The following is a 19,951-nucleotide window of genomic DNA, read 5'->3' on the forward strand; positions in this document are numbered from 1 at the left end:
AATCTAATCGTAGAAAAAAGGGACCTCATGATTTCTACTTGTATTTCTTAAAACTGAGCTTCTTCATATTGGCCTTTCTTCTTCGTGCTCTTTGACTTTGAAGCTGTGTATTGGGTGCCCTGGGTCGTCCTAGGTGCCAGACTCGGGTCCGAGTTTGGCGTGATCAAGATGCGGGGCCCGCTGTTGGCAGGGATGCGCGTTTCTCCTGCGCCCTGCGCGCCTGGCGGGGCCCGCGGCTGGCCGGGGGCGGACCGATGACGAAGAGGAGGCCCGGAGGTGCTGTGGTGAGAAGAGGCTTGGGGAGGCGTAGGAAGGATGATCAGCTTCCATCGCGCCCCGGACTGACCCCGGGAATCCCCGAATTCCCGCGGGGGATCCTGGCTTCCCTCCCGCGTGGTTTCAAAAGTTGTGAAACTCCCGAGGGTCCCAGCCCCTGGCCGCCCTGGTGGCGCGTGGTCTCCAAGGGAGCGGGGAAAGTAAAACCGAAACCTGCCTTCCGGCCCGCCCTGCCGCCCGCGCCCCGCTACGTTCCCGCCCCGCCGACGGCCGAGTGCGCATCTCTGCTCCGCCATGGCAAGTTGCTTTTGCTTCGGATTTTGCAGGGCAGGGTCGTCTCCGTGCCGTCGCTACGCGGGGCCTGGTGGGAGCGGGCGAGGGTCCCTAGAGGGGCGGGGAGCCTGGTGGGGGCGGGGGAGGGTCCCTAGAGGGGCGGGGAGCCTGGTGGGGGTGGGGGAAGGTTCCTAGAGGGACGCGGGGCCTGGTGAGGGCGGGGGAGGGTCCCTAGAGGGGCGGGGAGCCTGGTGGGGGCGGGGGAGGGTCCCTAGAGGGGCGGGGAGGGTCCCTAGAGGGGCGGGGAGGGTCCCTAGAGGGGCGGGGAGCCTGGTGGGGGCGGGCGAGGGTCGCTAGAGGGGCGGGGAGCCTGTGGGGGCGGGCGAGGGCGCAGGGGCCGTGGAGGGGGAGAGCCGACTGCCCTGGAGGCACCCCCACCAGCAAACGCCTCCCTGCCTTTCTGCACCTGCCCGCGTGGAACTGCGCGCCTGAAATTCACAGCGGGCTGTGTTAGAGGCTCGGCTGCAAAGGGCGGAACGCGGCCCCCCCCCCCCCCCCCCACCCGGTTCCCAGTGCCCCGTCGCCAGGGACACAGCTGTTCCGTCGGGAGTCGCTTCGCAGGCTGTGTTAGGACTTAGCTGTTGTTCCCCATACCATCCCCCGCTTTGGTGAACAAGAGCGGAGGGAGTTACCCAGAAATGGAGGCCCCGGTTTCCTTTTGAAAAGGGCCAGTGAGAAGGATTCCAGCCAAGGACGCAAGCTGGGAAGGCATCCAGATGGGTATCTTGTCTGCATTAGTGAGAATTCTCTCTTGTGGCTTAGTCCTTTCTCTAGACAAGGGCTCTGTGTTTTCACCTCCGGGCTAGCTAGCAAGAACAGTTAGCAAATTCAAGAGTCAGCCTTCCCGCAAGCGTTTGAAAGCAGTAGCAGGGCCCTGAATGCTCACTTAGAAATGCCAGGGTCCCGGAAGTGCCCAAGCAGTGTGAGATGCAAGTGTGGTTTTCTTTACTGCAGTGACAAGAAACAACTGTTGTTGTTTTTTTTTGTTTTTTTAAAAAAATATATATATTATTTATTTATTTAACAAAAACCATATATATATATTTTTAAATATGTTTTATTGATTTTTTACAGAGAGGAAGGGAGAGAGATAGTTAGAAACATCGATGAGAGAGAGTCATCGATCAGCTGCCTCCTGCACATCTCCTACTGGGGATATGCCCGCAACCCAGGTACATGCCCTTGACCGGAATCGAACCTGGGACCTCTCAGTCCGCAGGCTCTATCCACTGAGCCAAACCGGTTTCAGCCATATATTTTGTTTTTATACAGAGAGGAAGGGAGAGGGATAGAGAATTAGAAATATCGGTCAGCTGCCTCCTGCACACCCCCTACTGGAGATGTGCCAGCAACCAAGGTACATGCCCTTGACTGGAATTGAACCCGGGACCCTTCAGTCCACAGGCCAACGCTCTATCCACTGAGCCAAACCGGTCAGGGCAACAACTGTTTTTTTTTTTTTTTTTTTTTTTAACAACTGGTTTTAAGAAAAGAAATATAAACAGATGCCGTGAACGGACCTAATTATTTTCCCCCAACGACTTACAAAAATAAACTCGATTTTTCTTTATATCTTTTTGGTTTCTGACACGATGGTCAGAAATCTCTTAAAATATATCACTGATACAGGGAAAATGCCATCACCTTAATACGTCTTGGCTAAGATGCTGCTTTTGTTTCAAAATCCTGTATCTCTGAGGTAACTCTTGAAAGGGCTCTCTCCAAAGACACCTCTTTTCCTTATGGGGAAAGAAGAGATTAGTAGCTATCAGGGAGAAGTTCCTTTGATTTCAAAGATAAGTTAAATGTAGACACTTGAATAAAGAAATACACGGTGTGGTATTAGTGTTGACGAGGGCAGAAGTGAGGTGAGGTTTTCTGAGTTTAAATTGATTGAAAGTTTTTCTTTGACATTGACGAAGAGCAAAAAGGAAGTTAATTCACTAGTCATTTACCCATTGAAGTCGGTGTGGACTCTTACAGCCAGATGGATAGTAATGAAGACAAATCTCCTGTGAAGTAAAATTCCCTGAACATCTGACAAATCTCTTTTGTCATTTTTTCCCACTGCTAGGAAGACCTATTTTGGGATACTTGCATCTTACCACTTGCAGCTAGGATGGAGGAACACGTTTACATATTTTTACTGTTCAGAAGCTGTTTTCCGCCATTAAATACCTCCCATCCCTGGCTGGATGGCTCAGTTGGTTGGAGCATCGTCCTGTGCACCAAAAGGTTGCAGGTTCGATTCTGATTCCATCCCTGCTCTGGGCCAGTAGGTCTAAAAGATGTTTGTTTGTTTGTTTTTATTTCTTTCTCACTCCCTTCCTCTCTAAAAAAATCAATAAAAACATATTCTCCGATGAGAATTAAAAAAATAAAATAAAAGTACTTTCCATAGTAATCAGTCAGTAGGTTATTATGGGTTCCCTTTCCAAGAGATACTCCCTCTGTTTTATGTGTCTCAACATGAGCCATTTTCATCCCCAACACCCCCCTCCCCCCGCCTTTTAAAAAAATGTTTTTATTGATTTCAGAGATGAAGGGAGAGGGAGAGAGAGAGAGATAGAAACATCAATGATGAGAGAATCATTGATTGGTTTCCTCCTGCACACCCCTACTGGGGATCGAGCCCGCAAGCCAGGCATGTGCCCTTGACCGAAATCGAACCTGGGACCCTTTAGTCCACAGGCGAAAGCTCTATCCACTGAGCCAAACCAGCTAGGGCTCCCCACCCCTTTTAAGGTGCCTTTGGGATGGACAGGACACTGTGTGTGTACTTAAGACTATGAACTTGACCTGGGAGGTCAGAAGTAGTTTGCCTATGCCCAGTGAAGTCGTACTCTGAGTACAGAGTTCTTTCAACTGAGAGCTCACAACATCTCTGTGATCTGTTAACCATTACTCAGGCCCGTGAGACATGCTGTCCTTCCCGGGGGTAAGTTAGGAGGGATTATGTCTGAGCTCTGGTACAGTCAAGCTGTGGACCACCTATAAGCCCTGGGCAGGGAAGCTTAGGGGCCCACTTCCCTAAATAGACTGGGGACACATTAAGACATTTAAATAGAAGCCCCTTAACTGGGTAATACAACAAGTTCAAAGAGAGTGAGCCCAGGGAAGGATCTACTTGTAGCTGGCACTCTGCACAGTGTGGTGGCGGGCTCTGCAATGGCAGCTACGCTTAGTGGTTCAATTCCATCTCACATATGTGCTTGGAGGCAGGATTTACTCCACTGCAGCCCTAGTATTTTTGCCAGGGTTTTATTTTTTTATGGTGACTTTTTCCTGATTCTGACAAAAAAGTAGGGGATGTGTTTCTTATTGGCTTATGTATTTTGGATTCTACAATCAAAACATACAGCCATCTCCAAATGAACATATTTTGTGGTTAGCATGGCTTTTTTATTTTTTTTATTTATTGCTTAAAGTATTACAAAGGGTATTACATATGTGTCCATCTTATCCCCCCGCCCTAGACAGTCCCCTAGCCTCCCCTATCCCCCAGTGTCTTATGTCCATTGGTTATGCTTATATGCATGCATACAAGTCCTTTAGTTGATCTCTTACCCCCCTACCTCCTGCCCCCCAACCCTCCCCGGCCTTCCCGCTGCAGTTTGACAATCTGTTTGAGGCAGCTCTGCCTCTGTATCTATTATTGTTCAAAAGTTTATAATGGTCTCTATTATCCATGAATGAGTGAGATCATGTGGTATTTTTCCTTCATTGACTGGCTTATTTCACTTAGCATAATGCTCTCCAGTTCCATCCATGCCATTGCAAAAGGCAAGAGTTCCTTCCTTTTTACAGTAGCATAGTATTCCATCGTGTAGATGTACCACCGTTTTCTAATCCATTCATCTACTGATGGGCACTTAGGCTGTTTCCAGATCTTAGCTATGGTGAATTGTGCTGCTGTGAACATAGGGGTGCATATATCCTTTCTGATTGGTGTTTCTGGTTTCTTAGGATATATTCCTAGGAGTGGATCACAGGGTCAAATGGGAGTTCCATTTTCAGTTTTTTAAAGAAACTCCATACTGTCTTCCATAGTGGCTGCACCAGTCTGCATTCCCACCAGCAGTGCACAAGTGTTCCTTTTTCTCCACATCCTCTCCAGCACTTGTCGTTTGTTGATTTGTTGATGATAGCCAGTCTGACAGGTGTGAGATGGTACCTCATTGTTGTTTTGATTTGCATCTCTCGGATGATTAGTGACTTTGAGCATGTTTTCATATGTCTCTTGGCTTTCTGAATGTCCTCTTTTGAAAGGTGTCTATTTAGGTCCTTTGCCCATTTTTTGATTGGATTTTTTATCTTCCTTTTGTTAAGTTGTATGAGTTCCCTATAAATTTTGGAGATTAGGCCCTTATCAGATATGACATTGGCAAATATGTTTTCCCACACAGTAGGTTTTCTCATTGTTTTGTTGATGGTTTCTTTTGCTGTGCAGAAGCTTTTTATTTTGATGTAGTCCCATTTGTTCATTTTCTCTTTAGTTTCAAGTGCCCTAGGAGCTGTATCAGTGAAGAAATTGCTTCGGCATGTGTCTGAGATTTTGTTGCCTTTGGATTCTTCTAGAATTTTTATGGTTTCCTGTCGTACATTTAAGTCCTTTATCCATTTTGAGTTTATTTTTGTGTATGGTGTAAGTTGGTGGTCTAGTTTCACTTTCTTGCATATATCTGTCCAATTTTCCCAACACCATTTATTGAAGAGACTATCTTGACTCCATTGTATGTTCTTGCCTCCTTTGTCAAATATTAATTGAGCATATTGGTTCGGGCCGAGCATGGCTTTTTTAAAAAAATTTATTTTAGAGAGAGAGGGAGAAATAGAAATATCAATGAGGAGAGAGAATCATCGATTGGCTGCTTGCTGCACGCACCCACTGGGAATCAAGCCCCAAAACCCAGGCATGTGCTCTGACCAGGAATCAGACGGTAACCTCCTGGTTCATAGGTCAAAGCTCAACCACTGGGCCACACCACCTCGGGCTAGCTTGACTCTTTTTAAAATTAAAATTTTAATTTTAATTCAAATGTGTTTTTCTTAATCTTTTCCTTTGTGCCTTCTGTTATTTTTAGGCATTTCTAAAATCAGACATATTAACCAATGTTTTCCATGTATAAAAAATATATAGGATTCACTTTTTACATTTAACCCTTGAATTCTTGTGTGAACCCTATATTCTATCTATCTATCTGTCTATCTTAGTACCTAATCACCTGCACTGGTACATTTGTTGAGTAAAATAGCTTCTCTTACTGGTATGTGATGTTGCCTATATGAAGTAGAATTTTACATATTTTAAAGAGCATCCTATTATTTCTCTTGCAGGCATCAGTTTTGAACGTCAAGGAATCCAAAGCTTCTGAGAGAACGGTCGTAGTTGCTGGTCTGCCGGTTGGCCTTTTTAGTGACCTATTACTGACCACGTTAGTGAAGAGACACTTCCAAGATATCCAGAATGAAGGCGGGGTTGTTGAAAATGTAATATATCCAACAAGAACCATGGGAGTTGCATATGTAACATTCAAAGAAAAAAAAGGTATTTCTAAATCAAATTTCTGTAATCTTAGAAATGCTTCTGTAATGAAATTAAAAATTGAATTTCATTACAATGAATCATGGGATTGGTAAAGTTTAAAGTGGCTTTTTTTTAAAAAAAGTATTCTATTCTGAATATAAAAGTGGCACAATATTGCACCAGCAAGAATATATGTGGAAATTGCCGTGGCTGGTGTGGCTCAGTTGGTTGGGCATTGTCTCCGGCACTGAAAGATTTCTGGTTCAGTTTGCAGTCAGGGCACATGCCTGGGTTGCAGGCTCGATCCCCCATAGGGGCATGCAGGATGCAGCAGACCAATGTTTTGCTCTCACATTGATGTTTCTCCCTCTCCCTGTCCCTTCCTCTCTCTGAGTATGTTTTCGGAGAAAAAAATTAGAAAGTGGTACATGTAGTGATGGTATCAAAAGCCATGGATCACCCAGGAGGTGGGTGTAGGTTAGCAAAGAGTTTTGAGGCCTGAGATATAAGCATGCCAACATCTAGAAAATGGGAAGAAAGGAGAATTAGCAGAGGAGACTGAGCAGGTCAGCCAGTGAATAAGAGGAAAAGCAGGCAGGGTGGTATCCTGGATTTGAGAAGGTGAAGGCTCCTGTGGCCGTAATTAACAGAGTGGGAGACTAACTTTTAGGTGTTTATTTTCTAGTCATATGTAACTATGTGTGTTTTTTAAAGTCTGATTAGGATCATATTTACACAAATGAATTTTAATGTATTAAAAGTACAAGGGAAAAAACTATTTAAAAGTTGAATTTAGAGGAAACATATAGAAAAAAAAATCTCAGGCATTCTAACTAATCTATTATTATTATTATTTAAAAATATATTTTTATTGATTTCAGAGAGGAAAGGAGAGGGAGAGAGAGAGAGAAACATCAGTGATGAGAGAGAGTCATTGATCAGCTGCCCCCTGCACACCCGCTAATGAGGATCAAGCCCGCAACCCGGGCATGTGCCCTTGACTGGAATTGAACCCGGGACCCTTCAGTCCCCAGACCGATGCTCTATCCACTGAGCCAAACCAGCTAGAGCTCCATTATTATTAATTAAAATAATTATTAGTGTATCAAGGCACAAACACTTCTGATGGCACTTGTTTCCACTTAGTTGCAGAGAATGTCATCAGAAAAAAGAAACACTATCTAGCAGAGAAGGTTGGACCCATTCAACTCACAGTCTCTCATTTTAGTGAAAAGGTAAGGTGCGACGCCGAAGGCCTGCTGTTAGTCCTGGATCCTGTTTTTTTCTGCAAAGTGTTCCCTACGTAGCAGACACAAGGCACTGTTATCCCATGATTTGGAAAGAAAATCCAAACTCCTTAACCTGAGTCGTGTTAAAGGCCAACCCTGTATCTTAAAATGTTTTGATTACTGCTTGGTCTGTTTTCATGTTTCTATATGTCCCATGAGATGCTTTTAAAGTGATAGTGAGCTTTTATGCTCTCATGGATGATGTCGGGGATCTACCTAAAAACTTATTTTGGGGAAAAAACAAAAACGCATGAACATTAAAAAGAAGCTTTGAAGATACAGGAAAGGAAGAAATCAGAGGAAAAGTTAAAATCCAAAGCATTGGTTTAGACTTTATTTGGTAAGAAACCCAGGCTTCTGTGCAGTTACCTGATGAACTTGAAACTTGGGGGCTGCCTAGGGGGACCACTTTACCCACAGAGCAGAACCAGAACAGTGCATATCTATGGGTTCTACTTAAGACTTTGTTTCAAAAAAGCATTCTGCTGCTAAAAAAATACTTAGCCAGCTCTGTTTTGGGGAATGCAGCGAGGGACTGTGAATCCCAAATTGAACATTGTGGGCTCTATGGGGTTGTGGGATCCCTTTGATGGGCGCTATGGCGCAAGAAGCCAGGCTGTGTTAGGGAACTGGGGACTGGTTTAGGGTAACTGTTGCAGAGACAGCGGCAGAAAAAGATTGTGTTTATGCTGACTGCTCCAGTAGGCAGTGCTGTTTTAATTTCTCTCTCTTTAATTTTAGGTCTTGATCTCTGTAAATGCTATTCTTGATCTCTCTGTTTTTCGAGGTCAGTTCTCTCTGGAAAGTCTGGTGAGGGACCTGAAAAAGAAAATTCCAAGTTTATGCTTCAGTCCTTTGGCACAAAATGGGAGAATCTCCGTTCAAGGATCCTTTCTGGCTATCAAGAAGCTCAAAGAATCTTTGCTATTTAAAGCAAGTTCTCTTTTAGAAAAAAACAGGAGTTGTATCAGTGAGGCGGAAAAGAGGAGTAGACAGAGCCCCAGAAGGAGTCTACAGAGAAGTAATAACTCTTTGGAGTCACCCAGGTCCTCAGTACCCGAGACGGCTAGACGTGGAGAGACTGCCAGATGTGGAGAGACGCTTGTTCTCGATACAGATGTTTTTCTGTACCTGAAAAAGAACGGCGTTTATGAAAGTACTTTGAGAAAATATCATGTGCTATGTCAGGAGAGAGTGGAAGGTGAAATCACCACAATTTTCATAAAAAATGCTCGAGATGGTTTGCGGCCAAACAATGAACAACTTGCAAAAGAGTACTTTGAGAAATATTCACATGCTCTTCACTTTGAGCTTAGAAAAGAGACGTTTGATTTGGAAGGAAAGGAAAAGAGAGAGAGAGGAAATATTAAGTTGGCATGTGAACAACTAAGTTTGAGGTACCATCAGAAACTTCTGGTTAATTTTTATAAGACACACATTGATATTATAGGATCTTCTTCTGACGTTTACTCATTTAAAAAAGAGGTCATGAAATTCATAAGGCAAACAGTTAGGTGATAGAAGCTCAGCGATAGTGATGATAATGGCTGCTGCTTTTCCTTCCTGAGCAGTGAGGATGCCATACATGATGATAGCTTTACCCATTTTATCTCATTTAATCCTTGAGACCATCCTTCGTTAGAGTCATTGCTTTCCTCATGTTATAGGGGAAGGAACTAGGATTTGGAGAGGTTAAAACACATGTCCGAGGTTATCTAACTGGCAAGGAATGGGGCTGGGATTAAACCCAGTCTATGTGACTATAAAGGAAATATCTAAAGTATAAAACTTTGGGGAAAAAAACTCATTAAGCTTTGAAGAAATCTCACTTTCTCTGAAACCCCAAATTCTTAGAAAAGGAAGTAGCTTTAATTCTAATATTCGAGAAGTTCAGATGATGATTATGCCGTTGGCAATTTCTTAGCATTTACAAAGTTTGCATTTATTCTAAATAGAATAAGGATGCTGGCAAGCCCTGGCCAGGCAGCTCAGTTGGTTAGTGCATCATCCAGATATATCAAGATTGCAGGTTTGATCCCCAGTCAGGGCACATACAGGAATCAACCAATGAATGCATGAATGGATAGAGCAACAAATGGATCTTTCTCTCCTCCTCCTTTCTTTCTAAAAATCAATAAAAAAATTAAAGAAAATATGTTGGCAAAAGTCACTCGAGAAGCTACTTTCTCTCAAAGTCAATCAAATAAAAAATTTATGAAAATAATGCTTGCAAAAGTCACTTGGGAAGTATTTCTGATGCAAGTTAAATTATTACTAAACTAAATCCCATTGGTGCAAGACTACTAGACATGGAACATTTTTATCTAGCCTAACTGCTTACATAAAATGTTGATTCTGTTATAATTATATAGATAGTGTAGCATCTTTTTTCTTTATTCCTCCTTTTATAATTGTACTGTTAAAGCAACAACATTTGAGGAGTTAGATCATAGGTGATAAAAATAATAACATGGGTACTGGCACTATCAGAGGGAACACTTTGCAAAGTATATGATTGTCTAACCACTAGGCCGTACTCCTAAAACCAATACAAAGTAATATTAAAAGCAAACTGTAATTGAGCAATAAAGTCAGTTTTCACATATGGAACTAAGAGGAAAATAAATCAAATGAAACATTAATACAAAAAGAATAACAAACACTATTTGCCAGGCATAATTTTAAGGGCTTTACATATCTTCATTTGGTTCTGAGAGCAACCCTATGATGTAGGTGCTGTGTTGATGTCCTTTTCACAGATGAGGAAACTGAAGTCTACTGATGTAATGTAACTTGTTCGTGCTCTTAATTCCTGTACTGCGCTTCTCCCTTTTATAGAGCTAGTCTCCTACATTTCTACTTAGAGAATTAAGAAGTCAGAGATGACAGAGGATTTGAAAGTTCTCTAGTGAAGAAGGGAAGCCAGGGCTCATAAGTCATTGAGTTGTATGACTACCCTGAATTTAACTTTGGGTTAAGCCCGTTTTAAGTGGCTGGGCCACTGCAGAGACCCTCTTGGGATAATAAAATGTTTATATCTCACATAGCTCTAATAAACAATCATGCTTATGACGATTGGAATTGTTTATATCAGAACAAATGAAGAAAAACCTTCATATGCTTTCATTTTTCTCAGCTATCTAAATCCCAAATATGTAAGTAATTCCTAATTCTTTAAACACAACATTTCATTTCTGTCTGAGTAAACCACAGGAAATTTGCTATTTATATTGAGTGCCCAATAAAGTATCTTCAAGAAGTTTGTCTCAGTTTGGGTCTAATCAGGAGAGAGAAGGCACACAATAATTTGAATAGGGAAAGTGTAATGTAAAGAGTTGCTAACTATAATAGGGCATTAAACTAATGAGGGATTGACTAGCAAGAAATAAAGAGAACTAAAAAATATAGGAATAAAAGATATAAGGAGCAGTTTAGATAGAGCAACCAAGGAGGAACTCCTCAGCCCCCCTCTGAGGGGGTTGCTGTCCTTGCTGTAGGGCTTATACTAGGGGATCTTACTGAAAATCCATCCTTTAGGGAGTATCTCACCAAGGGCACTCCATTACAAAATGGCTAAAGGGGTTGCCGAGGAGACCTTGTGTGCTAGGGGCTGAACACTGGAGAGGCTGCCCATGGTGCATAAGCCTGATGGTGCATGCTTCAGAAGCTGGTGCTGGGAGAGCTGGATTCTGGGTAGCCTGCCTATTGAATACACTGAAACAGTCCTTTCTTCTGCAATGTCTCTCTGGCGCCCTCTGCTGACAAAACGAAATACATTCTGTTAGATACAAAAGAAAAATCAAGGGACCAGATCTATTTTTATAGGGTATGCACATAAGATGAATTTAAAGCTGACTGAATAAATTAATAACTGGCAGAGTTATATTTGATACCTACAAGGCTCTCATGATTACCAGATATTGAATACCAACAGAATAGTCTTTCAACAAAGAACCGGATCAGAATAGTGAATCTCAGTCCATAATCTGATATAAATTAGATACTCATTGGACTTAAAGGAACTGGTACGGCGTCTTCTGCTTGAGAAGATGATATGTCTCAGGTGTTTTTACATATGGCTGCCCATTTCAGAGTTTATTTAGCAGCACTCTTTTTATAATATGCTGTGTAACCAATTTCTATCCTTAAGAAAACTTTTTTCCCCCCAAAGTGGAAGTGCTGATTTTTATTAAAATTTATTTTTGAATGTTACTGGTGCCCAGGCAAATGATGTGAATTCCATCTTGTTGTCAAGCCTAAATCCTGTTGTATGTCTGCCATTGAGAGAAAAACCTATCATTTAATTAGATAACAAGCTGATACTTCTCAGAGGCTGCAGGTAGTGAAGAGAGCCATTAGCAATGTTTAACGGGATGCAGGAGTTTGAGATCATGATCTACAAAGGAGAAGAGTGGGAGAAAGGGCGCTTAGGCATCTGGGTAAGAAACTTATTCAGAAATTTTTGTTGATCTCATACTCTGGGACACTATTTTGCTGTGTTCGGAAGACAGCAGCGGGACATACGATAGAACTATTCACTGACTCCTTAGAAGTCTAGCAGAGAAGGCAGGCAAACAAGCCATTACAGCAGTGCTGGCTGTAGAAGTACTTGGCGTGGGGTGTGTGTATGTGTGTAATTCTTACCTGGTCATTTCCAATTTATTGGCATAATTCTCATACAAAAAGATAGTGAGTATATGTTCAAGTTTTCTTTACCTTATTATTGAGGAGTAAACTAGCAGAATGACAAAACTAGTTCAAAAAGAACACAAGAAATGGAATTTAAAAGATGGAGAAAAGCATGTTAGTAAAGATTGCTAACCTGGCAACAGAACTGGTCAATATCCTATAACGCTATAAAATTGTGATTTGGGGGATTATTTTTGCTGCTAAACAGAAAGGAAAATATTCACACTTTATTGGTCTTTCTTAGGAGTTAAGTTTCTGACCTTACGGAGTTTTAAAACGTCCTTGCCCTAATCAATGGTGATATTAAGTGAAACCAAGTTACGTTCCCCCAAAGCGATGACCCACCAGGGGGTTATTAGAGCATGTCTAGCATGGCGTTAAAAGGTCTACATAATTGCCTTTTGCCTTATTTCTGTGTTTTGAGTTATTTTCTTTAACAAGGTTCAGGTGAAGCTTCTCAGAGGCTGAGAGAAAGGGAGGGCAATGCAGCACTTGGTTTGGTAGATGAGTGCCAACTTTAGGGATGGCTGAATTTTTAAAAATATATTTTTATTGATTTCAGAGAGGAAGGGAGTGGGAGAGAGAGAGATACAAACATCAGTGATGAGAGAGAATCATTGGTAGGCTGCCTCTTGCACGCTCCACACTAGGGATCGAGCCCACAACCCAGGCATGTGCCCTTGACTGGAATCAAACCCAGGACCCTTCAGTCCACCGGCTGACGCTGAGCCAAACCAGCTAGGGCAGGATGGCTGAATTTTGACAGCTTAGTTTTTACAACTTTTGGCTGATGGACAGGATTCCTCAGTTTCTCAGTAGGAGACTCACACAGGTGTGAGGAAATGTCTAATTTGCTCTGTGAGTTTCTCCTTGTAAAAAGTTTCAAAAAAAAATAGTAATTTAAGGAACTTCATTTTCCTGCCTGGATTTTATTACTCTTGAACCATTTCTGGTATGAATACCGGCCAAGGAAGAGAACCCTTTCACTCCAGTGGGCTCTCTTCCATGGTCTCCACTGACCCCGCCTCTCTCATCTTTCTCCTCTTCCAAACGGAATGATTCTGGGGAAGTTCCTCAACCCTCTAGCCTCAGCTGTAAGCTATTTCACAGCGCTATCATGAGTTTTAGAAGTATGTTAAGGGAATAGGTGTTCAAAAACAGTAGTTATTAGTTGGAGAACTTGGTATACCAACACCCCAAGAAGGCTCCCTCTGCTTGGAATGTCTAATCTCAGAGCTGGCACCAACATGGTACTCAAGCTAGAAAACAGGAAGTCGCTCTGGACTTCTTCCTTTTTTCTCCATTTGCATGGCCACTGCGTTAGATCAGGCCTATATCATGCCTTACCTGAATTAGTGGGTTGAATACTAGCCCCTCCACATTCACTTACTCCATTAATGTAATTAGCTCATACCTGAGTTGGCAATATTCTAACTGGCCTTCCTGGCTCAGCTATACCCACCCCCATGCTCTCAACTCACCCTTTGAACCACTATCAGGTTAATGTGTCTAAAATGATTAGTGGTATTTGAGAGGCTTATTCTATCTGGCTGATGTTAATTGTCCTAACCTGAAATTTCATTGCAACATTTAATCTTATCTTCTTTTTTTTAAAAAAATATATTTTATTGATTTTTTACAGAGAGGAAGGGAGAGGGATAGTTAGAAACATTGATGAGAGAGAAACATCGGTCAGCTGCCTCCTGCACGACCCATATTGGGGATGTGCCTGCAACCAAGGTACATGCCCTTGATTGGAATCGAACCTGGGACCCTTCAGTCCGAAGGCCAGTGCTCTAGCCACTGAGCCAAACCAGTTAGGGCTTATCTTCTCTTTTTTATCCATTCACAGCATATATTATTTGATAGGTACAAATTATTTAAGCTCATAAAAGATTAGTATTTTTTCATATATTAAGCTAATATTTTGTTTTTTAAGTGTCTAATTTTTAAAGGTGAATAAGTTTCTTTTCCCCTCTGAAGCTAGTATCATTTACTGTATTTTTCTGTGTATAAGATGCTATTTTTTTCTAAAATCGTGAGACTGGATATCGAGGGACATTTTATACATGAAAGTCAGTGAAGGAGGGAGCCATGGGGATGTGTACCTGCCTATACCTTGTCAAACAGGCTTCCTCCAATCACAACATTATTGTTATTGATGTCAGCTGACATCAAGGTGATCAAGACCTGTGACCAGCCCTGATCCGGTGGTGGGTGCTGCAGGGTGAGGAGAATGGACTGGGTTTCACAGAACAGTACTTCCTACAAGCTCAGGTGGGCCTGCGCCCAGGGAGGTAGAAATTTAGGGACAGAGCTATCTCCTCTGACTTTCCCAGTCAGCCGTCATTGGTCGTGGATGTTGGGGTCCTGCCCCAGCAGGTCCAGGGGTTCCCAAAGGTGTGTCAGTGAAGAATGAATGACACGGAGACAGCCTTCAGTTGATCAGCATAGCCAGGTTCTCCAGCCAGGTTCTGTCTTTATTGTCCTGTTACATCTATATTTATACCAGTTGATTTTAATCCTGTCCATTCTATTCCAAAGGTTAGGGCGTTTCTTATCTCCATTCCAAGGTTACTCTATTGTTCTATTAAGCTACAAGGAAGTAACTGAAGGAGATTATTCTAAGTAAAGATTATGTAGCTTAAGTGAGATAGTTTGTAGTTAAAGTGATTAACTACCCACCTGGCACTTAGTTAAGGAGTTTTACGGATTTATTCCTTTCCTTTGTCCTGTAAATCCCTAACTCCAGGGAAAAAATCCCCACCTGGGGAAACAACCTTTCTCGAAGAGGTGACCTTGGTTAAAACATAGCGCTAAGAAGGCGAGCAAACATATTAAGAACAGTATGCCATTTGTCGGAAGCTGGTCCACCCTTGCTGCTTGACACAGTCGCTGCAGGGAAGAAACACCTGCACAGCATATGTTTCAAGGGACCTGGTGTATATGGCATACTGTTCTTAATATGTTTGCTCCCCTTCTTAGTACTGTACTGTGTTTTAACCAAGGTCACCTCTCTGAGAAAGGTTGTTTCCCCAGGTGGGGACTTTTCCCTGGAGTTAGGGAGGGAATAAAACCCCTTAACTAAGTGCCAGGTGGGTAATTAATCACTTTACCTATGAACAATCACGCTTAAGCTACATAATCTTTACTTAGGATAATCTCCTTCAGTTACTTCCTTGTAGCTTAATAGAACAATAGAGTAACCTTGGAATGGAGATAAGAAACACCCTAACCTTTGGAATAGAAAGTATAGGATTAAAATCAACTGGTATAAATGCAGATGTAACAAGACAATAAACACAGAACTTGGCTGGAGATCCTGGCTAGGCTGCTGATCAACTGAAGGCTGTCTCTGTGTCATTCCTTCTTCGCCGACTCCATCCACACCTTTGGGAACTCCTGGACCTGCTGGTGTTGGACCCCAACATCTGGCGCCCAACGTGGGGCGAATCCCATGGACACCACCCTGGAGCTTCGAAAAAATGGCCAAAAGAATTGCTGAGAAGGAGCTGACAGATAGGAATTGGGATCAAGAAGATGAAGCCGAAGAGGTGGGAACATTCTCATTGGCCAGTGAGGAAGTCTTGAAGAATAGAGCCATAAAGAAAGCAAAGCATAGAAATGTTGGATGCGAATCTGATGGTGGAGGGGCCTTTAAAGGCTTTAAAGGGCTGGTGGCATCTTCTGGAGGAGGAGGGTTTTCTGGATTCGGTGCTTGTGTTGGAGGGAAGCCTTTGGAAGGACTGTCCAATGGAAACAGCATGACAGGTGCCCAGCGCTTCTCCAGTGCGAGAGCTGCCACTGAGATCAAGGTGGCCTTTGGATCTGTTGCTGCAAATGGCCCCGCCTCCTTGGTTGATAAGATTTCAAACCCCAAAAGGAATGGTGACAGTCAGCAGTCCTCTGGTCTTGCCTCGAGCACCACTCACCAAGGGAATGCCTACCACAAGCAGCTGGCGGCCTTGAACTGTTGTGTGCGGGACTGGATCGTGAAGCATGTGAACGCGAACCCGCTGTGCGATCTGATGCCTGTCTTTAAAGACTATGAGAACTACTTAGCAGACATTGAGCAGCAGCTTGATGACAGCGGGAGCAGCTACTCTGAAAGGAAACCTAGCAAAATGTCACTCGACTCACAGTCTCCTTCCCCTATTTGGTTCAACAAAGTCACAGCAAGAGTCAACATTTATTCCAAAGTTTTTCTTACCTAGGAATACCAAGGGCACTTAAAACATACAATGGGCCTGCCTATACCTCTAGAGCTTTTAAAAACTTATGCTCTACATTCGGCATCGCACATACTACAGGAATACCCTACAATCCTCAAGGCCAAGCAATAGTAGAAAGGGCTCACCAAACTTTAAAAACACAAATTAAAAAATTACAAGAAAATGAGTTTAAATATTCCTCTCCTCATCATGTTCTACAACATACTCTATTTGTAATTAATATACTAAATGTAGATTCTGAAGGAAATTCCCCGATGTACCAGCATTGGAACCCTGATTTAACTAAACCTAAAGCCCTCATCAAATGGAGAGACTTGCTTACAGGAGCCTGGAAGGGACCTGATGTACTTTTAACCTGGGGTAGAGGATATGTTTGTATATTTCCACAGGACACAGACTCACCTGTGTGGATTACAGACCATCTAGTAGTCCAACCTTATGTCTCACCACCCTCTGTCTCTGCCTCACCCTCCTCCTCCCCGGTATCATCCATATCAGCCGACCCAGAGGGCACAGCTTACTCCTCCCCAGACAACGACACCACCATCAAGCCCAGCCCTGATGGACCCTTTATCCAGCCCTTCAATGCGCTGACGCTTCGGGAAGCCTGTCGCCAATGACGCCGCCTGCTAGCCAGATCAATAAGGACAACCAAACCACCGACTTGGGGACAGCTGAAATCCCTTGACTGAAGAGGCCAGCAACCTTCTACAGGAACAAGGCTCTGTGTACACTCCATCCACTATGTTTATTGCTATGCTCCCTATCATTGCTTGTCAGTCTTCTCCCGAGTCTTAAACAACCCAATCCGAGAGGTGGCCGCTGATTTACAGGCGCTATCATTTAAAAAATAAAAAGGGGGAATTTGCTGGAAGCCGGTCCATCCTTGCTGCTTGACACAGTCGCTGCAGGGAAGAAACATCTGCACAGCATATGTTTCAAGGGACCTGGCGTATATGGCATACTGTTCTTAATATGTTTGCTCCCCTTCTTAGTACTGTACTGTGTTTTAACCAAGGTCACCTCTCTGAGAAAGGTTGTTTCCCCAGGTGGGGATTTTTCCCTGGAGTTAGGGAGGGAATAAAACCCCTTAACTAAGTGGCAGGTGGGTAGTTAATCACTTAACTACAAACAATCACACTTAAACTACATAATCTTTACTTAGGATAATCTCCTTCAGTTACTTCCTTATAGCTTAATAGAACAATAAAGTAACCTTGGAATAGAGATAAGAAACGCCCTAACCTTTGGAATAGAATGGATAGGATTAAGATCAACTGGTATAAATACAGATGTAACAGGACAATAAAGACAGAACCTGACTGGAGAACCTGGCAGGAGAACCTGGCTATGCTGATCAACTGAACGCTGTCTCTGAGTCATTCATTCTTCGCCAACTCCATCCACACCTTTGGGAACCCCTGGGCCTGCTGGGGCTGGATCCCAACACGTGGATTCTGTGTTTGTGGGTTCACCTATTGATAACATTTATTTGTTATCCCCATGCCCAGAAATGCACAAAAGGTTAAAAACAAAAAAAATTGCGTCACCTGACAATCACCTTCCCAGGCGAGGTGTAAAGAGGTGTCACTCTGCCTTCTTATTTCAGCTCTCCCTGTAAGCAGGTGTCCTTTCTATGGTATTTACTGCATATTCTCACATTTCTATGCTTCTTCGGTGTGATTTTGCCATTTGTTCCCACTTGTAGTGCTGAAGTGCCCAAGTGTGAGCAGGCTGCGATGCGTTGTATCAATTAAATACATGTGGCAACAAACTTCATTCAGGCACACATTATAGTGCTGTTGGATGTGAGCTCAATACTAATGAGTCAGCAATAGATATGAAATAAGGCATCGTTAAGCAGAAACACACATAAAACAAGGTCATGTATTGACCGGTTGACGAAAATAGTGTGGCCAGAGGCTTGCGGGAAGCTAACCTTGTATTTCTCCTAGGAGCAATGGCTCAGTATTATTAGCCAATTCAGTGTTCATGGCCACTTTATAGGACAAAACCATTGTGAATAATGAGAATTGACTGTATATATAGTCATTTCCCTAAGATGTGCTCATGGTCAAGGAGAATGAGTCAGAAATTATCCTTTTGTAAGACCTTGTGGGAGAACCAGACTCTCTTAGTTTCCAAAAGGTCAGCCTGTCCCTCTTGCTGTTCTTTCCTGGACTGGTCCTGACAAGGTGTCTCTGTCTTCCTTGTCACTGCTTCTAGCCAGGTCTGGTGGTAGTGTGGGGTGTGGCCTAGGCTGGGAGGGTAATCCATAGTTCTGACAGTGTAACTGACCCTCGCCTCTCCTGCGATCTCTCTCTCCTTTGGGCCAGATATGGAGAAAATTCCTCATTCTGGCTGCAGAATGATTTGCAGTGGAAATATCTACTGTTTCTGCTCTCATCTCCCCAACAGATAATTGCAAAAATAAAACAATCTGACACTAGTACATTTCTCAAGATCTGAGCTGTTCTGTTATAGCCAAGGTCACCCTGATAGGTAATGATGTAAATACTAAGAACAGTTATCAGTAGGCCCTGTCTTTATCATTCCTAAAATAAAATCTCAGGCTTTACTGGAGAGCCAGGAGTAAATCAACACTGCCTACAGTCAAGTCAGGTTTGAGCTGGGCTGGAGATTGCATTCAAGTTTAATCAAGACTATGATGGGTTTTGTTGTTGAACCTTACCTTTTAATGAAAGATTCAAAGGTGGCAATGTTCTCCTAAATTTGGCATTCTCTTGACACAGTTGAAAGGATTTCTCACATGTGTAAGAGATCATCTTGAATAGAGAAGTTATTGCTACCCTGAGAATTTCTATATAAGGGACTTTGGGGTTGTTCATCCAGTATTAAAGAGATGGGGTATAATTTATACCTGGCTACTTTTTCACTTTAATTCAGCTTTACTGCTTTCAGGAATGCATAAAAAAAGGCTTGTGGTAGAGCAATGCCAACTTTAAACATAAATAAATAAGCATATCTTTATAGCTTAACATTTTAGTAGGAAATGATGCATATTTATTTACTCATATATGTGAAAATTATTCAAGGCAAACAAGTCTTGCTTGATTAGGTGTGTCTTTTCTTGCCTTTGCTTTCTCTTTTTTTTATGCCAATGATAACACCTTGTATAATCAATTATTATTTTCAAATATATTAATTTAGTATCTATTGATTATATATAACTAGAGGCCCAAAATTCATGCATGGAGAGGGGGTCCCTCAGCCCTGCCTGCACCATCTCCAATCCGGGACCCCTTGGGGAATGTCCAGCTGCCTCTCGCAATCTGGGACCGCTGGAATCCTAACTGCTCGCCTGCCTGCCTGCTTGATCACCTCTAACCATCTCTGCCTTCCTGCCTGATCGCCCCTAACTGCCCCCCCCCCCCTTTACTGGCCTGATTGCCCCTAACTGCTCCCCTGCTGGCCTGATCGCCTTTAACCCCCTTTGCCTCGCCCTGCACCTGGGACCCAGGATTTCCTCCTCTGGCTGGTTGCAGGCACCTGGAACTTGGGCTTCCTTCCCTCTGGTCAGCCGCAGGCACTCAGGACCTGGGCCGGCTTTGCCTGGGCTGGCCACAGGAGCCCGGGACCGTGGG

At 43.1% G+C, this 19,951-nt stretch overlaps 1 protein-coding gene and 1 pseudogene across 2 annotated transcripts; both read left to right on the plus strand.

The window, feature by feature from the left end:
• Window positions 1-238: 238 nt before the first annotated feature.
• On the plus strand, window positions 239-10,490 carry RBM43 (RNA binding motif protein 43). The gene is made up of 4 exons (XM_081095549.1): window positions 239-573; window positions 5,947-6,157; window positions 7,283-7,371; window positions 8,167-10,490. The coding sequence occupies exons 1-4, from the start codon at window positions 571-573 to the stop codon at window positions 8,941-8,943; spliced, it is 1,080 nt and encodes a 359-aa protein (XP_080951675.1). The 5' UTR covers window positions 239-570; the 3' UTR covers window positions 8,944-10,490.
• A 5,109-nt stretch (window positions 10,491-15,599) lies between these two features.
• On the plus strand, window positions 15,600-16,347 carry LOC308522023 (nuclear pore complex protein Nup50-like; annotated as a pseudogene). Its single transcript has one exon. The product of its transcript is annotated as a nuclear pore complex protein Nup50-like (transcript).
• Window positions 16,348-19,951: the final 3,604 nt, after the last annotated feature.

Source organism: Myotis nattereri, assembly GCF_964212035.1.
Source record: "Myotis nattereri genome assembly, chromosome: 7".
NCBI lineage: Eukaryota > Metazoa > Chordata > Mammalia > Chiroptera > Vespertilionidae > Myotis > Myotis nattereri.